This window comes from Gymnogyps californianus, chromosome 5, assembly GCF_018139145.2.
Source record: "Gymnogyps californianus isolate 813 chromosome 5, ASM1813914v2, whole genome shotgun sequence".
Lineage (NCBI taxonomy): Eukaryota > Metazoa > Chordata > Aves > Accipitriformes > Cathartidae > Gymnogyps > Gymnogyps californianus.
In genome coordinates, this window is record NC_059475.1 from 5678746 (window position 1) to 5701182 (window position 22437).

The 22437-nt window shown below is 39.7% G+C and overlaps 2 protein-coding genes across 2 annotated transcripts in view; one reads left to right on the plus strand and one right to left on the minus strand.

Moving 5' to 3' along the window:
- Nucleotides 1–784: 784 nt before the first annotated feature.
- FANCF (FA complementation group F) lies at nucleotides 785–2558 on the minus strand. Its single transcript, XM_050898150.1, has one exon. The coding sequence runs from the start codon at nucleotides 2541–2543 to the stop codon at nucleotides 1434–1436; it is 1110 nt and encodes a 369-aa protein (XP_050754107.1). The 5' UTR covers nucleotides 2544–2558; the 3' UTR covers nucleotides 785–1433.
- Nucleotides 2559–6320: 3762 nt separating this feature from the next.
- GAS2 (growth arrest specific 2) overlaps nucleotides 6321–22437 on the plus strand; it is a 115588-nt gene continuing 99471 nt past the window's right edge. The window contains exons 1-2 of the mRNA XM_050898376.1: nucleotides 6321–6502; nucleotides 15064–15202. The gene's annotated coding sequence lies outside the window, so the exon portion shown is untranslated. The remainder of the gene's footprint in view (nucleotides 6503–15063; nucleotides 15203–22437) is intronic.

Sequence of the window (22437 nt, forward strand, 5' to 3'; positions counted from 1 at the left end):
TGTCCTTCTAACTATTTAAAGTGTGCTACCCTTGAGTATCTCTTTTGTTTTAGAAGAGGGAGAAGAATGAGAACTTATGTATAGTTTTAATTACTTCCATACAAGTTAGAATAGGCATTATTTCTTTTCCCAGATAAACAATATTTCATCCCCTTGTACTAATTGTTTCCATGTCAAAATCACGAGATCCTTCCCACTCTAGTTTTGTGGTACAGAAATATCTGCCATAGTTGTACACACTATTTCACATTGTAATACAGACTATTACTCTAATTTAATCCAGTTTATACTTTTTAATATCTTGTTTGCTTTTTTAAGCTTATAAGCAGAAGCGAGACACCTTCTAACCCTTCCTAAAGGGACTTCAGCAAGAGAAGAAAGAGAGAGATGTCTCAACTGATCTTGAAACTACAAGAATATGGGCTGCAGGAACTCTTTGACAGGTAGTCCACACAAAATATTAATGAAGACCTCTTTTTGCGGTATTCACATACATTTCCCCATCTTCCTCAACTATTCTCTTATGACACTGCTCACTTTTGGTAATGCTAGCTTACAGAGCTAAATATACATGAACATGTTTCCTCTGCATTATAATACTCTTTTTAAATGACAGTGACAAGGTAAGATAGAAACTACCCTGATTAAGTTTTGTTCACAGAAACTGATTAAACATAAAAGAATGAAGAGAAAAAAAATTGCCATCTACTAAAGAAGTTTGTTGTCCACTCACTTTTCTGTTCCACAAAACAAAAATAAAAATCATGTAACAGACTATGGAAAAGGGAAGAAAACCACACAGAACACTCTACATTTTACTGCAGTTTTCTTAGGAAATACTTGCCTATTATCATATAATATAGCAACCAATAAAGCCTTCTAATTTTAGAACTTTTCAATAAGCTTTCCAGTTGGCTTTCTCTCACCTTCACTTAGACCCAGGGGCTAAGTCACATGCAAGAGCTATAGAAGCATGAAAGTGTCCACCAGAGCAGACAGCCCAATGAAGACAACCACCGCTAAACTAGCCCTGAATTTGGGGTTTTCATGTTTGAAACTCCACCTTCCCTTTGAGCTTTTAGTCAGCCTCCAACAGTTAGAGACACGACTACCATGACCATATCTGAACTGTAATATTTTCTAAACAGAAAACTATTCTATATTTGAAACATAAAGCATTTTCTTCATTTTATTAGGTGAGCAGCAAGTACTGAAGACATTTCCTGCGGTGACCAGAATTGACAGTGCAATTACAACAAAGCACCAGGCCTCCCTGAAAGACTCCACATGCAGTCAGAAACAGTGTGATCAGTCACAACAATGCTTGGTTTTCAACCCAAAGTGAGGTACGGTTTTCTTGCCTTTCATATCAAATAGAGTTAAGCAGATTTGCTGGATTTCAGAAGTTTTCATGTTGCTTTTGCATTCATGCATTAACGCGCCGCTTCTTTCCTCAGATATTCCTCTACTTCCATCAGTAAGTCAGTCCACACACTTAGGCCACAGACTTTAAAGTCTCCATCCTGTGCCTTCAGGAGCTTCAGAGCAGCTTGGGTCTGTCCCCTGAGTAGCGCAGATCCCTGACAGAGGCAGCTGAAGCGCTCCCTCAGCTCCTCCCAGGACAATTCAGCTTTGTCAAGACAACCTTTAACCCACCGTCCCTGCAAGGGGTCATAGAGCAAGTGGCTTCCCCAGCTGGTTAAGAGGTCCAAATAAGGTCTGCTGAACCGGGAATAGTGACCAGCTAGGGAGGCAAGAAGGGAGCCTGGAAGGAAAAGGCAGAAGGCAGAAAATCGCTCCAGGTTCCCCAGGAGCCAGGAAAGCAGGGGCCCGGCAACGCATTCGTCTCCCGTTGCACTCGCTTGGCTTCTGTCTAGGCTGTTCCCATCCCGACCTCTGCCTCCGGCCTGCTCAGCGCCACTCCCCTGCCTCAGCAGCAGCAGCGCCGCCGCCACCACCTCGAAGGCCCGGGGCTGGGGGAGCTGCTCCAGGACACCGGACAGCCAGCGCAGCCGCCCCACGGCCTCCCCAGCCGGCTCGACCTCCTGCCCCTCCTCCCGCAGCCGGCTCAGCAGCAGCTGCGCCTCCGCTTGCAGCTGCGGCTCCATCCCCTCCGGGGGCCGCGGCGGGCCGGGGGGCAGCGCCAAGAGGCGGGAGGCGGCCTTCCGGCGGGCGAGGAGCGCCAGGCTGCGGGGCTCGGGGTCGGCCTCCGCGCCGGGAGGCTGCAGCAGACTGTGGATCAGGCGGCGGCAGGCGGCGGGCGGCAGAGCGCGGTTCTCCAGCAGCGCCAGGCCCAGTAGCTGCGGGCAGCGTCCCAGGTGGGGGAAGCCGAGCAGAGGGCTCGGCTGACCCCGCCGCAGCCGCCGCCCGAGGGCCTCCCGGAGCCGAGGCCGGGTGCGGAAGCGGTCGTGGAGATGCTGAAAATACCGGGCCCACTCTAGAGCCCTGTCTAGGGTCAGGGAGTCCCAGTCCCGCACCAGCGCGGAGCGGGAGACGGCCAAGAGCGCGGGCAGCTGCTCTACTTGCTCCAGCACGGCCTCCATCGCGGGCGGCCCTAGCCTTGGCGCCACCGGTTTGAGCAGAAGTCCCGCCTCCCGCCGGGAACCGGAGCCAATCCGAACCGGGGAGGGAGGGGATTTGTAACTCTATTGGCTGAATCTGACGTCAATCGGACGCGGATTGATTTCCCGTTAAAGGAGACTTTAAGCGGGCTGCTGCGTCAGTCACTTGTGTCTAATCCTTCAGGGAAGGGGGACGGGGAAACTGAGGCGAATTACAGTGTTCAAAACCGAGCAGGATTAAGAAGTTAAAAGAAAAAAAAACAACAACAAATAGCTAAGAGGCTTAGAATAAGCCTTAGAACAATATTCCTAAATACCCCTTAAAAAAATAAAACTCTTCAGGAGCAAACATCCCCTGCCCTGCATTTGGGGGTATTTCCCAATTTCTGTGGTACGCCCAATCCCTGGAGCACAGCCATGGCTGACCTCAGCGTGGAGCTGCGCTGGCTCCCCAGTGCTGCCCGCAGCTCGGCACCCTGCCAGGGCCAAACCCTGCTCAGCCTACGTGGCCAGGTTTGCCCTACTGACCTACCAACTAATGGCTTTGTAGCTCATTAGCGGTTCCCCAGGGTACCTGGCCTTCCCCGGGTACCCAGGCTAGGCCTCTGGCTGCCTGCAGAGGTAATGGCTAACACCTACCCTGCCCTTCTGGGATCCGATGCAGCCAGGGTTTGCCACATGGACGCCCCCCAGACAGCATGGTGGAAACATGCTATAACTGCTCCTCTCTGTAGCGAGGAGAGGTGATCCCTTCTCCCTTTTCCACCTCCGCCAGCTGAAGCACAGTTTTACATGGCAGGCTAGGGCTATTAGGTGTAGCTTGCCAGATGCAGCCTACCCGTTGGAGCGACTGTTCCCGGGTGCTTCCCTCATGTCCGCCGCCTCGAGGGCTTCTGCTCAGCTGGGAGATGGGTCCTTTCCCTCCATCCTCGTCCCCATGACAGACCTGCTACGCTCAGCGTTCCCTCACGGTGCGGAAGGGAGCAGGCCGGCCTGGCTTCTGGCAGCTTCCTCAGGTGCCCCCTGCGCCCCCGCTTCTGAGGCGATGAAGCAGTGGCGGGAAGGCGTCGGGGCACTGGAGCTGGTAGGTTTGGGAGCTGCTGGGTGCTCCTCAGGGAGTTCACAAGCCCCGTGGCATAATCCTGGCCACTGAGCGGGTACGGAGGCAGAGGAGAGGACTAGTGAGCCCCCGTCGGCTGGGCCCCGAGCTGGGCTGCAGGGCAGCGCCAGCTGCAGCAGTGCCTGGGGGGAGGAGGGCAGTCGGCGGGGCTGGGCTGCGCCAGGCCTGTGGGGAGGCATTCCCTCACCCACGCCTGGCAGGACACGGCCCCGTGGCCCACCCCTTGGGTGACAGTAGTGAGGGACGGCACAAACCCTGCTGCCAGCCTGCCTGAGCAACTGCTTTGGTAAGGGCTTTCTAAAAGGCAAGAGCAACACCTGGCAGAGTAAACGAGGTTTGACTGGAATTTATTGCAGGAACCAGCGGCAGAAACCAAACTATAATGCTGTGAGCTACAATACTGTAGGGCAAACCGTAATACTCTTATGCAGAACTCATGTTTTCTTCCATACATCTTAATGCTGGAAATGGTTTCCCCTGGGTTTGTTATCTAAATGAATTGCATTTTGGGGTGATGGAGTAAGTGTGCATAGACTCTTGATAGCAAATATTCTTTAGCTCAGATAGTAAGGGACGCAACTCTTACAGCCTCTGAGTTACACCAGACTTTGAACTAACATGGGTGAAAGACAAGAAAGAGGCCCACAACTTGCTTCTACTGCTTTCTTTTCCACTAAGGAAAACTGAAGCAGGTGAACAGAGCCACTGAGCCCATTAGAGTCCCATGACTCGCTCGGAATGTGCTCAGACCTTGTCCCCTGGCCACAGACCCCTGCCCTAAAGGTAACTGCTAGCTGTTGGTGACCAGCTTCTCTAATTCACATCATACCTCCAAAATAAAGCAAAAGAGAAAATAAGAAAACTGTAAGTAAGAGTTTAGATACTAGCCTCCTCCCTTCCAACCCTCTCCTGGACTGCCCTGGATGGTTGTTTAGGAAAGATCTTTCTCAAGTACTCTCAAAAAACCAGAACTCTCATCTGAGCTCTTATCCTATTTTCTTATTTCAGTCATCTATTTAAAAAAACATGGGGTTATAGACTTGATGGTCTAGATCACCTGTAGGTTAAGGGCCTAATACAGGAGTTAGAGGGAAATTCTATGGCCCTTCTGGTTGAAGGAGCTTATAACAATCCCTCAGTATCTATGAATATAATGTATTTTAAGGTATCATTCTAAAATAGATTTTTTTCTCCTGAAAAATCTCTTTTAAGCTTTCTGTTAACTATTTCTGGAGTAGTTAACATAAAATTGGATGCAGGTGGCTAGAGATTTGTTGCGTTGTTAACAATGGAATTGCTTTTGTTATTAATAAATTCATACTTACCTATCATCTGCCATGGTCATATACTCCAAAGCATATTATAAACTAATATACATTAAAGAGACGATGGAACATGCAAACTTTTCAGTTACATACAATTGAGTGCAACACTTTGGGACATTTTACTTAATGCTTTACTTAAATGGAAAAGTGATAGAAACCTGAAGCGGTTGGAATATGATTACATATTATGTACTTTGGCCTCTTGGTTAGGTTTAATACAGCATCTCTTGAATTAAGTGCTGTGACGTACAGGAAGAAAACAGTTTCAGTGAATTCCAGACCCACGTTCTATTTTAGTGAGGAATATTTTTGGAGATGCATATGCCCCATGTCATGAAGAAGAGAAGAGATATTTCCCTTTACGTTAGAAAACTTTTCACAAGAAATCTTTCATATTATTGTTCTTTTTCTTTATTGGATAAAATATATGGGTTTATATCCTGTGAATGTCTCTCTATGTTTCAGTTGAAAGAAATCAAATAATCACATTTGCAGCACCAGGAAACTAACAAAAACAGGTTGTGAAAATCTAACTAGACTGGAAAAAAACACTGAGTAATATGGTATCTGGAATACTCTTGCATGTGAGGGGAGATGACCTCTGTGTTCTAATGAGTCTCTGTAGAGCTGACTGAAAAATGGAATTTCCATTTTACAAAAAACTCTGAATATTTCAGCACTTGGTTTTGTCTCAAATTAGGATGAAAAGGCTAAATATCAGCATTTTTCATCAAGGGGATACAGTCTAACAACTCTGTAATGAAATGGTTCATGAAAAAAGGATATTTATGTATTTCTAGGTATTGCAGCTGCATTTGGAGTCTCCAGTCATGATGGGGCACAGTTGATGCATATAATGAAAAATAGAGCTTGAGCCAAAGAACTAGCAGAGTTCTGCATAAGATAGCATTAGAAGATAAACACAAGGAACAAACAAAGGAAACAAGATAACACTGAGAGAGTTACAATTCATGTAATAAATTATTACCCTACAATAGCCCTTAAAATTAGTAATTCTTTTTCCACACTTGCTATTGAAGGAACTCCCTTTTTACTCCAAGTTTTGGGTTATTATTTGAGAGCCTGGCCCCTCTCACAATGTGTTTTGGGATCTTCCACTGTAAGACTGGAATCTATTTATCTGTTGATTGATCTGCTGATGCTAGTGCCATGTAGTAATCAAACTAAATTGAACAAATGTGGTTTCTTTCTCACAGGTGAATTATTTTCCTATAACTTTTAAGTGCTAGTGCTCGCTCTTCTAGGATCAGTCTTAGTTCTAGCTTGATTAGCCCTTGGGCTTTTCCTACCTGCAGCAAGATTACTAAGCATTAAAGTCTGCATTTTGTAGTTACTGTCTACCAACTTATGCTAAGTCTTTTGCTACCTGATAGTATTGCCGAGTTGTGCAGACATTGTTTAAAAGTATCTGTATAGTGCTGAGTTGGTTTTCTGCCTGGGAAATGTCCATGGGATACCAAGGAGATACTTAGGAGGTAAGCACTGCAAGACTGAGGAGGTGAGGTAGAGAATGAATGTTGGGGAAGGGGTTGGAAAAGCTTGGGTCAGGATGTCAGGAGATATGGTAAGAGCACTGGGGGCGGGAGGGGGGGGGGGTAGAATGGTGAATGGTTTTTCAGGTGGGGGTGTGTGTGTGCCTTCCTACTTATCTTGATTACTTTTTAAGAAAAAAACCTAACGCTTCATTTTTGGGCCTCACATAGGTTTTTGGTTGTTTAATATCAGTCTGCTTCCTCTGTTAATGACTCTTGTAGTAGTCTCTCATACTGTTTTAGGCTGCGTTTGAATGTGTATTTCATGTCGTGTAAACTATGCAGTCTCTTTATTTTTTCCTAACAAGAAATTGAACCCACAAAGATATCTTAAAGAAAATCATTCAGACTACTTGTATGAGTACATGAGGCTTCCTTCTGTGGAGCATGGGGAAATATGTTAAAGTAACATTTATCACTTCATTACACAGTCTGAAAAGTAACCTCTTTGTTTTGTCTGATTTAAAAGCAAAGAAGAAACTAGAAGAGAGAACAGGCCATATTTTGTATGATAGACTAGAGTACAGAGTTAGAATTGCAACACATACGATTGTTTAAGCTCTCTGCTATGTGCTTCTTGCAAGTAGCTATGATACTGTGAACAGGGATAGCCAGTGTTTCTTGTGTTGTGGGTTTTGGTTCTCCCCGCCAAAGTCTATCTTTTATTTTAATCTCTAAAATGAGCATTAAAATAAGAAAAGAGTCTTTGAGAGTATTCATCTGTTGTTGTGTTAAGCTGTAGTAAATGTTTCTCCATTACAGCTTTTGATTGATAAGATACATGGCAAAGAAAGTTGTTGAGCAAGGAAGAAAAGTATCGGTTAGATACAGAATCTGGGAAGTCATTTCCACAGCTCCCTGAAAACAAGCCCACTTTTCAGTGAAGCACTGCAAAACAGTTTCACAAACCCTGCATTTTGTATGAATTACTGTACTGTTTTATCTAAGCTGAGAAGTCAAGTAAAAGATTCATATGAAGTTTTATGGAACTAGTGAGTTTCTTCACTCTGGTTATGGAGCCAGTAAAATTCGCCCTGGCAGGGAATATCAGTTTTGAAGCAAAATTGGTCAAAGTAGCCAGAAGTCTGGATTCCATTGTTGTATTTTCCTTCCTCTCAGAAGTCATATTGGCTGCTACACGGTTATACTATTTCTCCTGAATAGAAATTTAGGACACTGTTTACTCGGTATACCTAGCATTATAAAACTCCGAAATGGTCTTTCCTTAGGCAGGAGGTGTTATTTCAAATTACAAAAATGCATACATTGAGAGAGATGTATGATCATCTGCTGTATTTCTGGCACTAATGTTCACTTTTTAACTGTCAGGAGGCTTGTTTAGCTGCCACAAATTGCACACTAGGCGTAAGGTTGCCACACTCATTATATAGTGACTCTTATATATTGAAGACTCTGAACTTGTGGACCATTCTGGTAGAATTTCTTCCTATTACTGCAACAAACTTTGTGGAAAACTGAGGTTATTAGTCAAGCCAGTACCTGGCAGACTATGTCACCCCTTCCGTAACTTCTGATGAGGTCCTTAGAATTTTTTTGTCAATGTAATCTCTCACATCTCAAAAACTAGCAAGGCTGTGGTGGACTTCTGGAATGAGAACAGGTCAAACTGCATAATAAAGGTATTGAACGTACTAATTTGTACATCAGCGTGAGCCTCAGACTGTACAAAAGGCGTATCTGTCAGCAGGGGGATTTCCCCTGAAACTTCTTTGTGCTATGCTCCAGTTAGGATAGCATGGTAAATCCTGTATATGCTGATTGTAGTGTATCAAGGTATTAATAGCAATGCCCATTTGTGATGAGTTAGACCTATGATTTCAGTAACTGATGTCAACAGCCAAGCAGCAGTTTTATAATGCACTAGAGTGAAAATTGATTGAAAATCAATGTGTTGAAAGGGTGCTATATGTAACGTCATTACTGAGATAACATAAAAAAACACTCTAATTAGGAATTTTGCCTATGCCTGGCTATACCAAAACTGAATTTTTAGGAAATTGATGTAAACAGACAGACTTTGCTGCCTAGCCCCACTTATAATTTTGATACTATGAGTCAGGACTGTACTAGCAAAGCTACTAAGCTAGGGTATAGCTCTTCAGTATTATAGACATAAACATAAGTAAAATTGAGTGGCAAATTGTGCCACCTTTTTCTAACTGTGAATAGTTGATTAGAAGTGATGAAGTTACTACATACTTACGAAGCTCCCCCTCACCAGCTGAGCCATGTTAAATGCTCATGTGTGCACTCCAAAACCAGTTGCAGTTAAGTGTGTATTAGCTACAACTAGTTTTGCCTTAAGGTTGTTTGAGCTAATGCATTTTAGCTTATGTTTGCTGTGGGGTAAGAGCATGCATGCAGTCAGTTAACGTTGCTCAGCCGATGAATGGCAAGGTATTAAGCTGTGTGCTTTGATTACTTGCCATTGTTTGTGATACCTTTTAGAGAGGTTTCATTTGCTGTCTGTTGTGGTGGTGGGTTTGATAGATCACAGCATGTACTGATTAGGGTATTGGTCTACATGCCTTTTTTCCCTGGCTGCTTCTCCATTAAGTCAAGAAAACTCTTAGTTATTTATGTTAAGTACATTTGTTATAGGATCAGGTACACAAATTCAGCCTTCTGAGGCAGTTTGAATGCATCCCCCCCTTTTTGGGGTACCTGTTAAGAAGTGTCTTAAAGAGCTATCTGTTTCAGAGACCATCTTATCAGAATCCTCTGAAAATAATGTTCCATAAAGCTTAAGTCGTAAAACGCTGGCTATGGCTAAAGGTTTGTAATTTTGATATATAATGCTGTGGTACTTGTATGAAGTCAAGAATACTAGGACTAAGCTTAGTCTAGCATCACAGGTTTAGTATTTAACAATGAAGTGTCTTTAAGAGTTTGTGGGGGGGGGGGGCGGAATTTGTACATTTAAGAATAGCATCTAAAAATTCTTTCGTGCTTATAGGTTCTGTGTGTTTCCATGACAGTTAAATTGCTGTCATTCACAAGAGTACAGGGAGATCTTATAAACACACTTTCATGTTCGAATTGGTTATATTTTTTTACTTACATAAAAAGATATATGAAACTCAATGCAAGACAACTATGTACAGAGCTATTTATACGTATGTCTGGGTTCTAATAGCATAAGTCACTTGAATTTTTCACTTTCATTGCCCTAATATCCTGAGAACATCTTAAATTATCAGATACACTAATATCGTTCTTTCATAGCTCTGTACAGTGTCTTTACTAATAATACATGTCTGTGTATACAGAGATAGCTACGTTAAAACACACACATGCACATGCTGGATAGACATTTCTTTTTTTGAGCAATAAGGCTTTTAAGTATCTGTTGTTTCCATTTTCATGTCTCCAAAGCTTTTATGTGAATTCTTCCAGCACATTTCTCATTATTCTCTCAACCTTTCTTCTGCTGAATGGCTGGGGCTTCCAGACATATAACCTGAAATGTCCTGGGAGAATTTACATAAAAACAATAAAGCCAAGGAAATGGAAACCACAGAATATATACATAAATTTTTTTCAGTCTTTGCAAAGAAGCTCATTGGTTAATATTTACAAAGGAATTCAGTTTTCCATATTAACATCCTTTTCACTGTGAAGCAAACGTGGGAGAGTGGGATGGTAAGAATCACTATTTAAGTGACTGGGGGGGTTATATGTTAATCTCATTAATGATTAAAAGATTTTACTTTTCTCCATCCTAGTATATCAAGAAGAACACCCCATGGAAAAAAAAAAAAAACATATAAATGGCTGAATCAAGCAAAAGTCAATGCAAAACTTGGAAGGAATTTTTCTTCCTATTTCAGAAAAGTTTAAGGGTTTTTTTGTTTGTTTATTTATCTAAACACATATAAAGGAATACTGGTTTCTGTTATCTATACTCATAGCATCCCCTGAAAGCAAATCATTAAAACTGGTACAGCTGCTTATAGGATCAATAGTACAATAAAACAATTGCGGTTTCTATTGAGGGCCACTTGTTAATAATGAGTTGTGTACCTGTCTCTTGGAAATGCCTCTGGCAGATTTTGTCAGGACCTTCCTGATGGTAAGCTTCTCATATCGCAGAAACCACTACCATAACTGTCATATTGTCCTGATACTGATATTTTCTGCAGAAAAGGCAGGCCAGATAAACGCAGACTTAAACTTTTTTCCTAGCTCCAGAGTTTTTTAACTTAATAGTGTTCTTTAAGAAGAAGTTTTTCCCACATTTTACAGAAAATAGAGGTATTTAATTAGTAAAAAGGCCCAGAAACCAAAATATTTTGATCTGCTGTTACAGTTTTCCACAGCAGTTAGGATCTGTGTATTTCATATTAATTCCATATTATTTTGGTTGTCTGACTTGGTTCCTGGTCCAGTGCTGAACCGCACTTAAGGTTTTCTATAAAGGCAAAGGTTGGAGCCTTTGTGTAGATCCAAAAAGCACCACAATACAGGTAATACGTGTAGTAGAACATGCTAGCTCATAGCTGAACCTGCGACGTTGCCATTAGCTTTCTCAATAAGACAGGGAATTAGCAGTGCTAAAAAAATGAATTGTACCTGCAGAAAAGAATAACAATGAGTTTAAAAAAAAAAAAAAGCAGCAGAGATGAGATTCTAGCACACAGGATATTTGCATAAACCTAAAAGCCAGCAGAAAAAAATTGCTGTGTAGTTCATACCTGTGGATGGGATGAAGGTGATGGGTGAAGAGGAATTCCTAGAATTAAGGAAAAAGTCTAAAAGAGAGGTCTGCTTTATTAAAGGTCCCATATTTTTGGTAAGAAAAAAGGTAACAATCACCCAGTATTAAACCTGGAAATAATCAAATTCATATTAATTCAATTAGTTCTAGTGAAAACACTATTCTTAGTTGACACCACTGCTGCAAGCGTCCTCATATTTCTTGATGTTACAATAGCTTCCCTTAGTTTGAGAGAAATACATTTGTAACTGCATCAAGGAATAATTACTCTCTAATGAATCTATTGGAGTTTTATACTCTGCATGGAGAAAATAACACTCATGAAACAATGAAAAATTATTGTTTGTGTCTGTTTTTTCTTTCTGTGGAATGCTGATGCTCGTCAGCATTAGAAAGAGCGTGAAGTTCTGTTAACTGATAACTTATGACCCTTGAGGGCTGGAATTGGTTCCCTTGCTGTCTGTAGGAAGAGTTGAATCTAATAGTTCTTAGAAAAGGGACAATATGGATCGAGTCTTCCAGACAAAACTTGCCTATGATTGACTGTTCAAAAACACCTAAGGGAGTTAGGCGCCTCCCCACAATAGCAAGTCAATGGGAACCAGATGCTTAAGGGTCTTAAGAGCTCTTGAAAATTTGTGTATTAACAGGGATGCTTGCGTCCAAGTTGGGGATCCTCATTCATCTAGTGAAAGCATTCTGTGCATCTGGCAATAGTCATGATTGAAGCTTTACACGGGAAACTTGACAGTTAATAATCTGGGTGTAACTCACTTAAATACTGCAATCCTAGTAGATAGGTGCTACGAACTATAGTATAGACGTGATTTATCCAAGAGAATAGTCCAGAGCATTTCCATGGGAGTAATCTGAGTCATTTTTTAATCTCAAAATTGAATTTGCTTCTATTTTCTTTGGTGGTCTTTGCTATCAAACAGTGATTTCACTATGAATGAGGGGTTAGAATTTTCTACTGAATGAAGTTATCAAATGAAATGACTTGGAATAAATCAAAATGTTAGTTTGGATAAAATCAGCATGTTTTGTTTAATATTTTTGACTTAACTTTTAAATGAACATTTTAAAATGAAACTATTTTAAAGATTTAAAAAATCAATTTCAAAAAAATTTTTAAAAAGCAGTCTAATTCTGTAGTAATGTTGAGGAAGGAGGGTTACTATTACCTCAATAAATTTTTACTCTAAGCAGAGAATTTGTTTGGGAGGTTTGACTTCAAGTAAGGCACTGTCCAGTCTTCCATCGAAATATTTTGAACCTTCTCTTATTAGTTTGAGTGGATGTTCACTGGCTTGAACTGCTCTTCCCTGACTTGATCTGTTCAAAGGACTTGGAAAAGAAGAAAGGGTCTTGTCAGTCCCTGTCCTGTTGACAAGATCGAGATACATGGCCTGGTTCAAAATTACCCTTTCTCTTGCTGGTGTGGGGAAGAACTGCAGACGACAAAGAACTGGAAATGTAGAGACTGCCTGGTAGGATGCAGTTGTTCCTCAGACAGTAGGCTTAGCATGGGTCGATAGCCAAACAGAAAATGTTTGTTTCTCCTTTTGCTTACATTATATTGTTTTGCTGTTTGTTTCTCTGAATGTATAACTGTTTCTAATAGCATTTTGTCCTTTCTGGTTTCCAAGTTCGTTTCTTTTACAGTTTTTACAAAGTTTTCACATGGGAATGATTTCAATATGTGTATTTAGGCTTCATACTAAACATGTAAGGTTCAAGTTATACACAGCAGATTGGTTCTAGGTAATTTGTCCTGCAAATAGACCCCTTCTGCCTAACTTGCTACTATGGCTAATGCGTCACTATCTCAGGTAATTTGAATTAACTACTTTGGTGGGAAGTACTGACTAAGATATTGGTCAAAAATAACAATATGGATGTTATTTCAATTTTTTTTTGTTGTTACATGTTGTTTTAATTAGTAAATTGCAAACAGTGACTTCAGTCCTGTTCCGAGTATTCCTCCAGTTATAATATTAACGGACATAACCAGAAGTTTACTCCATCAGATTTGGTCATGGATTTCCTATTAAATTTGTCCCCAAAGTGATTCAGCATCCCAGTTCTTAACAGCTGACTGAACATACCCAGTCAGTTGTAACTGGTCTGTATACAAATTACTGCCATGTTCAGCAAAATCCATGGAACTGTTTTGAATCCCTGGGGAGAGTTTTGCTGAACTTCGTAAAACTGGGAGTCTTTGTTAGATTTTATTTTATTTTTCCAGTGTCTTTTCAAGGAGATATATTCCAGACTCTTTTTTCTAAAATTTACACATTGTGGGCCTGGCATTGTTTGTACTTGCTCCACTTTCACAGTAGTGTAAATCTCTTGGCTTCGTTAGCATTTCTCCTGATTTTTGTCTTTTATAGCATTTCATGAAGAAGCAGACGGTGAACTCCGTTTATTCGTAGGATATGAAATATGATTATCTGTTCTACTTAGGCTACCATATTTATTATTAGGTTAATAAACTAGTTTTCATTATTAGAGTAAAAAAACTTAAAGTTACCCTAAGAAAGTTATAATTTTTATCTATGTGCAGTAGGACTTAGTGTATGTTACAGCAGAAGGTGTGTATCACCAGTTATGCCTTGGTAGATCACTGCATGTTTTTGTTTACCTTACATTTTTTCCTGCAGATCAAAATTTCACATGCATAACTACTGGGATGGATATAAAGAGGTCCTTATGATGGATTTAGACCCTAGCACTTGCGTATATTGAGACTGAAGTATTTCAAATTACTGTCTTTCCCATCTTGTTTTTTGTTGAATGAAGCCTGAGGGCCACAGATACACAGTATGGTATTTGGTAGCGAATTCCATGTGGAATTACTAGCATCCAAGTATCTCATGCTATCATATCATTCAGATAACTGATCTAAATATTTGGTCTTAGTTGTTTGGTCTATTTTGTTCCTAATTCTTCTCACTTATCAGGCCTACGATATTTTGCACCAGTGTTTTTTCACATTTGTTGAATTATTTCTTGATTTAATTATTTTGTGGGCTCTTTGCCTGGACTTGTGACAGATTAAGAAAAAGCAACATACTAAATTAAAAGATCACACAGAATGATTTTTAATACTGGAATTCTGACCCTGGTCTTATTTGCAAGCATGGCTATAATGTTCACAAGGTAAAGAAACTTGCTTTCTATCTATAGGTTTCTCTCCTCGTTATTGGTTTTGGGCATCTGGTTTCAAGGTCTGAAATTTGATCTTACTTAAATTCTCTCAATGCGTTTCAGCAACATATGTCATTAATGAAGGGAGCTGGGTAACCGGTCTCACCACTGTTTGTAATTCAGCTTATGACAGGCAGCAGGAAAGCAGAACAGTTTCGGCCAGCCCCAATTAGGAAAACATGCCCAAGGCATAGGCTATAGCATAAACAGAGATATGTCAGGCTCCCCCCTAGAAGAAAACCAAAAGTATACACTTGGCAATGATGCTTCACTTTTATTCTGAACAAGAACCCTGTTGAACAAAAACAGCTCCTTATTTTGACATTGGTATGGTTAACAGCAAGGATAAAGAATCATTCCCAATGAAGAGAAAGATAAACTGGAAAAGGATGATCTGTGGATTGCAGGTGCTGAAGTAACATTTATGCAAAATAATAACCTCCTAAATTAAAAATGTACAGAATTACAAAAGCATGTTTTTGTCTGAAAGAAACACACTAAAAACATAAACACTAGTCTTTTGTCAGCAATTAGATATTCCCTTATCACATTTCAGATTGTAACGCTGTGAACTGGGAAGATTCTTCTGAAGGAAACTGCCATTCCACAACATGTCCTTACATGAAGAATAATGTCACAGAGACGGTTCTGGATTGAGCAACTTCTTCACAGCAAGAAGAATGCTTGCAAAAGAGGTAATGCATTAAAAAAGTAATATTTGTAATTTCTGTTGAATCCTCAGTCTGTAACATCAGAATGTTTAATAGGTGTCTCTTACATCACAACCCTCATGAGATATACTTAATAATCATCTTATAGAGTGGAAGTCTGAAGCATCTGGAAGATGAAGTAACCTTCCCAAGATCACACACAGATTTCTTGTTTTGTTATGACAGCAAGTGATAACCAGAGCCAAGATTATTCCCAAACTGCCTTACTTCCCTTCTTCTAATAGCATATTACCAGATACATGGCTTGCAGGATAAGGAAGGAGGAAAGACAGAGAAGGGAAATGTGTACAGGACTCTTCTATAAATTAAATTAATAAATCGAGCCCATCTTTATATAATTCTCGCTGTCCACTAACGTCAGACTACTTTACAAGAGAAAGTTTTTTTTTTTTTTTTTTATGACTATGCCTATTTTACAGATGGGAAAACTGAAATAAAAAGTGATTTGACGAAACTCATATGACAGATAAATTTGTGGGGCTGGGAAAAGGAACTGAGTCTCCCAACCCCCACGAGACAGGAATAACTTATACTCATTAAATGAGCTGGCATTCACCCTGTTTCATTTGGCAATGTAATACAGCGCAGTGGGAATGGTGTTCTTTCCAATAGGAATGCTTCAATGATGCCACTTTAATAGAAGAATGAAAAGGAATGGTGGACTTGAAGCATTCCCTAAGGTATAAGATTGACTGTTTGAACTGAGCAGTTGGAGAAAAAAACCTGGAAAAGAATAGCAGCAGAAGTAGTATCTCAACAATAGCTTCTGAGGAAAATTAATTTGAAATGTTGATGCGAGAAAGTGTAGGGCTAAAGGATAAATGCTGAAAAGCGGTGTCAGAAACACCAGGACAAAGGCTGGGAGAACTAGGAAGGTAGTGTGGAAAGAAAATCAAACTCACAGAAACATAAGTGAGCACCTAATTTTCACCTACAAGGACCAGCCTGTCTCTCTTCCTTTACATTGCTGGCCAGGCAATGAAGCTCTTGAATTTAGTTGTTACAAAGGCAGGTTTATTACAAATTACACACTTTGTGAGCGTGCATCACTTCAAATGGGGTAGAATTAATTATCTGCCGTTTTTTACTTCATGGACAGAGCAGTGTGAGAAAAGTAGCACTGAACTTGTGAGATAGATAGCCAAAGAATCTGCTGCTTTATGGAGTTTTTATATGGAAACAGGATCCTAAATTGGACTGCAGAAGTTGTTCCAGTGACTAGGCTAGAGTAGCTCTATGAAATCGCTGTCTTTTCGCTAGGTAGCCAGTAGAGAAGGAAGACGTATTTGTCTCACGTAAGCCTGTACGGAGATACCTCTGTATGCCACATATTTGCTTCTGGGTTGAACTTAGCATTTTCATTTAGAGGTATCAGATCACTAGCTAGCCTATTGAAATACATTTTTCCCCATTCAGTAAAATATTATGATAATGTCTCTGAGAAGTATGGACTGGAGTGGTGTGGGAAAGTATCAATGCGGATATGATGAATTTATGAAGACTTTAAGATGAGTCCATAAGACTGTAAGAAGAGATTTAAAGCTATATCGGTAGTTACCTACAGTTCTCTCAGATTTGGAATAACTGCTGATAATTTAGTTCTTATAAACTAGGTACAAAAAAAGCCTCATCTGATTTCGTTAACGTTAAAGAGAGTTTCACTGTGGGTGACATTAGGGACAGAATTGGGCCCTGGTTTACTATAAATAGAAACTCAACAAAATCTTTTCATACAAAGTCCAATAACAAGGGGAATGAGTTAATGGGAAGGGAAATTGAAGCAAAGAATATTAATGCTTTTAAGAGACACCTAGGTATATGTCAGGAGAAGGAAGACATTGAAAGGCAAAGGGAAGAAGAGGGGAAGGCAGGATTTTGACCAGCCAAGGAGGTAGCAGGTGATCAGATGTTGCTACTCTGTTAGAACATTTTCTGTTTAAATGAATTTTTGAGTTCTTGAATAATGAATTGGTCTTCTGGTATTCTTGGTCTGGAGAATTTGTTACTTTCAAGAAACTGTGACATGTGCATCTGGACTGTTTGTAAATTGCCTCCCAAAGCACAGTGTTTATCTGTTAATTCCACTGAAAATTAGTCTATTTTGAGTCAGCTACTATACAAGAAGCAGCTGATAAAATGATTCCAGAACACTTCTGATACAAGAAGACAATGTTGCTGTAGTAGCTGTTGGCATACTTAGATCCTCTTTTTCTCATTGCTGTTATTGTGCTGTTGGTAGTTAAAATCTGATGCTTCTATGTGACTTTAGGTAGCACCTTATTTTAATGACTTGTCCATCCCAAGTAGAAACCGGCCACAAAATCTGGGGCTCTTGGTGTAAAATATAAGGAACAGAAATCAAATATGCATTTTCCCATCACTTCATTTACTTTTGGGCTAGTTCTGGCAGGTATTTGAGTTAGTTTCAGTTGTTATATTGTCTCCTGAGTCACTTTCAATTGCTACATTGTCTCATGGAGAAGGCAGTGCAGTATGAGGTATAGTTAGACAACTTTGAGTTCTGTATGTGAGTATCATTGATTTCACTTCAAGAAGGAAGGAAGGTGTTATGAGGCCTATCTAATCTACCTGGGCATTTAAATGATCTTTATCAATGTTGTATCTGAGATCCTCATATTTAAGAAAAAAAATAATGACAACAATCTGCCTTGTTAATGTTTAAGGCACTGGTTTGTTTAGAGACAGATCATTGCACTTTAATTGTCAAACAGAACATAGACTTTGGCCTGCTAATCATTGTGTCAAGCCTAGTATTTTTCTTGGCGTGTCAAGTGCGTGCTCTCTATCCATGAAAAAACTATTATGACACTCAGCCAAAAAATAGCTTTCTATATAAATCAGAATTGTGAGCACTTCATGGCAGTGGTGCATATTGCATAATGTATGTCCCAGTGATGCGTGCACTATATACCTGTAGCTTCTGAGCAGTCTATATATGCTTGTGCACAGTACATCAATTCAAGTATGTGTACTCCATGGTGATAGAAAACTGTCTGTTATTGGGTCAGATTTCATCCAGGTGTTTTCCCTGACACTGATGAAGATTACTCCAAAAGGTTGGAAGTAGGTGTGTTTTAGTAAATATGATGCAGAGGAAACAGTTAACTTGTAGTTAGGCTTACAATGATGAAAACTTGTTTTTCTCAGATTGCAGCAGTCAGTTTCACATTTAAGATTAAAACCAAAAAAGTTTCAGGAAAATTGTAATTATTTTAAGTCACGTATAATTATATGACTAGAAAGTACATTTCTTGCATAGTAAGTTTACCAGATGGAAGGACAAAACATACTACTTTTATGGTGAAGGAATTGTTTGCAGTTTATTCGCAGAGCTTTAAAATGGGTATTCCACCGCAGGTTTGATAAAAGTTCAATTGATTACCAAGTCATTGTGTGCGTTGAACTGAATTATCAGAGGGTGGAATTAACTTACAAGCCTGCCTTATTTTCATGATAATTAAAATGGAAAATCATGCATAACTGAATTAATTTTAAGTTTTACCCATTCATGTTTTTCCCATATAGTCTTCAAATTGCCAAACACAGGACACATTTTAACTAGGATTTATACATTATATTCCAACTGTTTTAGAAAAAACGTAAAATTAAGAGGTATCTGGCACCAGTTAGTGCAATGTATTTCACTGAGTTCCACAAGGATATATTTGTTGATCACAGGCCTGCAAGGCTACTGACTAGTCTGCCTTTTCTAAAAGTCAAGGAAGACGTAGAAATTTTTTTGCAAAGTAAGTACTATAATATTGGGACAATGCTAAATCATTTACAAAACATGTTCTGCACTTATTGTGGCTGCTCATATTCTAGCAAGCTGACTCAAGTATCAGCAGTTTTTACTCAGCTCTGACTCCACATCTTTCGAATTTTAACTTCTGTGGCATATACTGAAAGAAAGAACAGAGTAAATGTATTTCTGCATTCCAAACTTGCTTAATTTTCAGTTAAATAGTTTAATTGTATAGTCCCATTAGTGGCAAAAAGCAAGAAAATCAACAGGTATGACATTCTCTACTCAATATACCCTTTATTCATCATTTCTGCTACTCACCTCAGTTGCTCTCTCCCATCTCTCTTCTCTTAGCTAACCAAGGTATGTCCTGTTTAATGGCTGTATGTGCTTTAAGAGTTGATATAGAATTGGGATGCCAGTCATAAATTACATTGTATCCATTATATTTGACTGATATTATACTGGTCAGTTGTGACACTAATTACATACTGAAGAAGGAGGACTTGAGAAATTTGGAAAATCACCAGGAAAGCGTGATCTAGAGATATGCCAAACCAGATGCCTGTGTCTCTTCTCTCCTTACCGAGACCTTCAACCTCCTCTCTACATTCTCCCTCTCCTGCTCCCTTTTCTTCCTCTCATGTAGTGACTGCTGCTGCAGCTCCTTGTGCATTGATAACCCTTTGATCTAGGTAATTTTCTCCCCCCATTTGTAAGTGACCTGCAAGGTACCTTCTTAAGAAAATCCTGATAATGCCACAGAATGATATAGCATCTGCAGGTCACCAGAGATGGTGATTATAAGACCATTTTAGAAAAGGGCTGAGGAATTTCATGGATTAAAATGGGCCATTGTGATCATCCTTGCTGACCTCATGCTCCAGAATTTCATCTCTAATTATCTATGCATCAAGATTTATAATGTGCAACCAAGTTAGAGTAAATCTTTCAGAATCTTTAATCCTGAATTTTTGTCCCAAGTCACAGAAAGTTTATGACATCTTTAGATAGAATTTGCTGCATCTCAGCCAACTACACATATCTTCTATCTCTTTTGAGAGTTAATATTCCCTTCCTACTGTTAAAATTATCTAAATGATAATGTGTAGAACCATTTTGTCCTAGTCATGGTAATAATTTTGCTCAGGCTTCCTGCATGCGCATATGACTTCCAAACAAGCTTTACCTTCCTCAGTCACTGTAAATCCTCCCTCTCTCTCTCTCTTCTCTTTCCTATGTCCGTCTTCATTATTTATTCGTATGCCCACTCATCCTCTTACCTGTTTGGAAGCAGACTGTGTCAAAAATATTATCAGAACATGTGGACACGGGAAGTTGAAAGTGTGGGGAGCTAAGGTTGTTTATGTAGAGGAATAGTGATGAAAATGATAGCATTTCACAAGGAAACTTTTGTGTATTTCCTCTACAAAGGTTAGCAAGGATGTTATTGGAATAACGTTATGCAGAAAACATATTTGTGCTGTGGCTCCGAAGTTACTGTGTCAAACTGGAAAGCCAAATTCTAATGCTTAAGTGTGAAACAGAAAAGTTGTAGTCCTGCTTGAAGTGTGAATCTCAGTGCATTCATAACTATGGTGTCACTACTGAAACTTCCATAGCATTTATATAATGTATATTTCAGATGCATATTTGGCACTGTGTTCCCCTCAATCTTGCTTGTATAAGATTTGATCTAACCTTCAGGTTTTTGTTTTTCTTAATTGTTGTACTGGGTGTTGCATATTGCTTGTCAACTATCAATTCTTTATGAAGTGATGCTAAGAAACTAACGACTGAAATAATAAAAGGTAGAAAAAGAGCCGTGGATAGTATATCTGTGAATGCATGCTATTTTACTATCACTTGATGTTAGATTATTCTTTGGTACAAACTGACCATATTAAGGAGTGCACAACCAGCTTTGGCTTCAAAATCTTACAACTGCGTTTTCAGCCCTTCCCACTGGTACATATGCAAATGCGCATACAAGATTTATTGCATGACATCTGGAAAAGCCTCAGCTTAACTCCCTGTGTAGAATTGCTCCTAAACTTAGTAGGAATTTCGTAAATTCAAGAGTACATGTGAACCTTGAGAAGCTTTTACTGGAGATGTTACTGCTGCTTAGGGGAATGTCTTCCAACTTCTCTATGAAGTGGCAGGACTTTTAAGTATAGAGAACACCTTAACAGAATTGGTCTTCTCATCTCAAGGTGGTTTTTATATTGAGGTGACACATAAATTGGATTTAAATTGCTGCTCATTATTAAAAAAAAAAAAACCAAAAATCTTTCTCAAGGTCAGATAAAACCTCTGTAAGATAATTAAGTGCATACAGGAACCTGCTCATCAGCTCACCATCCGTTCCACCCCAGTGCATTTTTAGGATATCTGAGGGCTTTTTTCTCCTTTTTTTTTTTTCTTTTTCTTTTCCCCGACCAAGAAATTGGATGAGCTGAAGAAAACTATCATGCCCAGGGGCATCCAAATTTTGCTAACCAGAACAAAACTAGGAGTTCATTTAATTCTGTACTGTTACTCACATAGTACATGGCTAGAGGTCATCATAGTTAAATACATCAGCATGCTGATAAAATGCGCTCATTTAAGTAGCACTCATCACAGCAGTTAATAGTCCATCAGAACAGCATAATATGAGTATAGGAATACAATAAATAACGGAAGATGTGTGCATTCTGATTGGCTAGAAATGAACATCTGCTATTCAGAGAACAGGAATTTGCTTACAGTGCAATTATTGAGAAATAGCCCGGCATTAATTGTGCAAATCAAGTTTTCCCAGCAGATCAGAGTACAAAGAAATGAATGTAAATAAAAAAAAGGGTCAGCTTGATGTGCTTTTCAGCAATCAGGTTAAAACAATTCTTTCAGTATAATTATACATAATGTGCTTTGGCTAGAACAATTTAATTAAGTGGATATACACTGTGAAAGAAAAAAATAAGTGTGCTATTTGACTGGAGCACTCTTATGGGAAGTGATAACATGATACCATTAGGAAACTCAACAAGACAATCTACATCCATGCATTAAGAGAAGCAGAAGTCTGAACATCTGTTTCCCGCTATTGAATTCATGAAAGGGGCTTCTCTGTGCAGGGAATAAGTGAATAAACAACAGTTGGAGAAGGTTATCTCTGACATTTAACAAAATGTTGAAATGTCACGAAAATGACATAAGGTGAGAATGAAATGAGTGAAATAGAGGTGTGCTAAGAGTTAGCTTGGCAAACGAAGCACAGATATATAAGAACAAGCAAAACCTCTACCCATCACTCTCCTAAAAGTGTAATATAAGAATGATTAATTTATGAACAGCATACATTTTTTGTTCAAAATAGACTACAAGGTGGCACGAAATTGTTTTGGAGAAATATGCGATAAAGCAGAGTTCCCCAAGATGTTCCTTT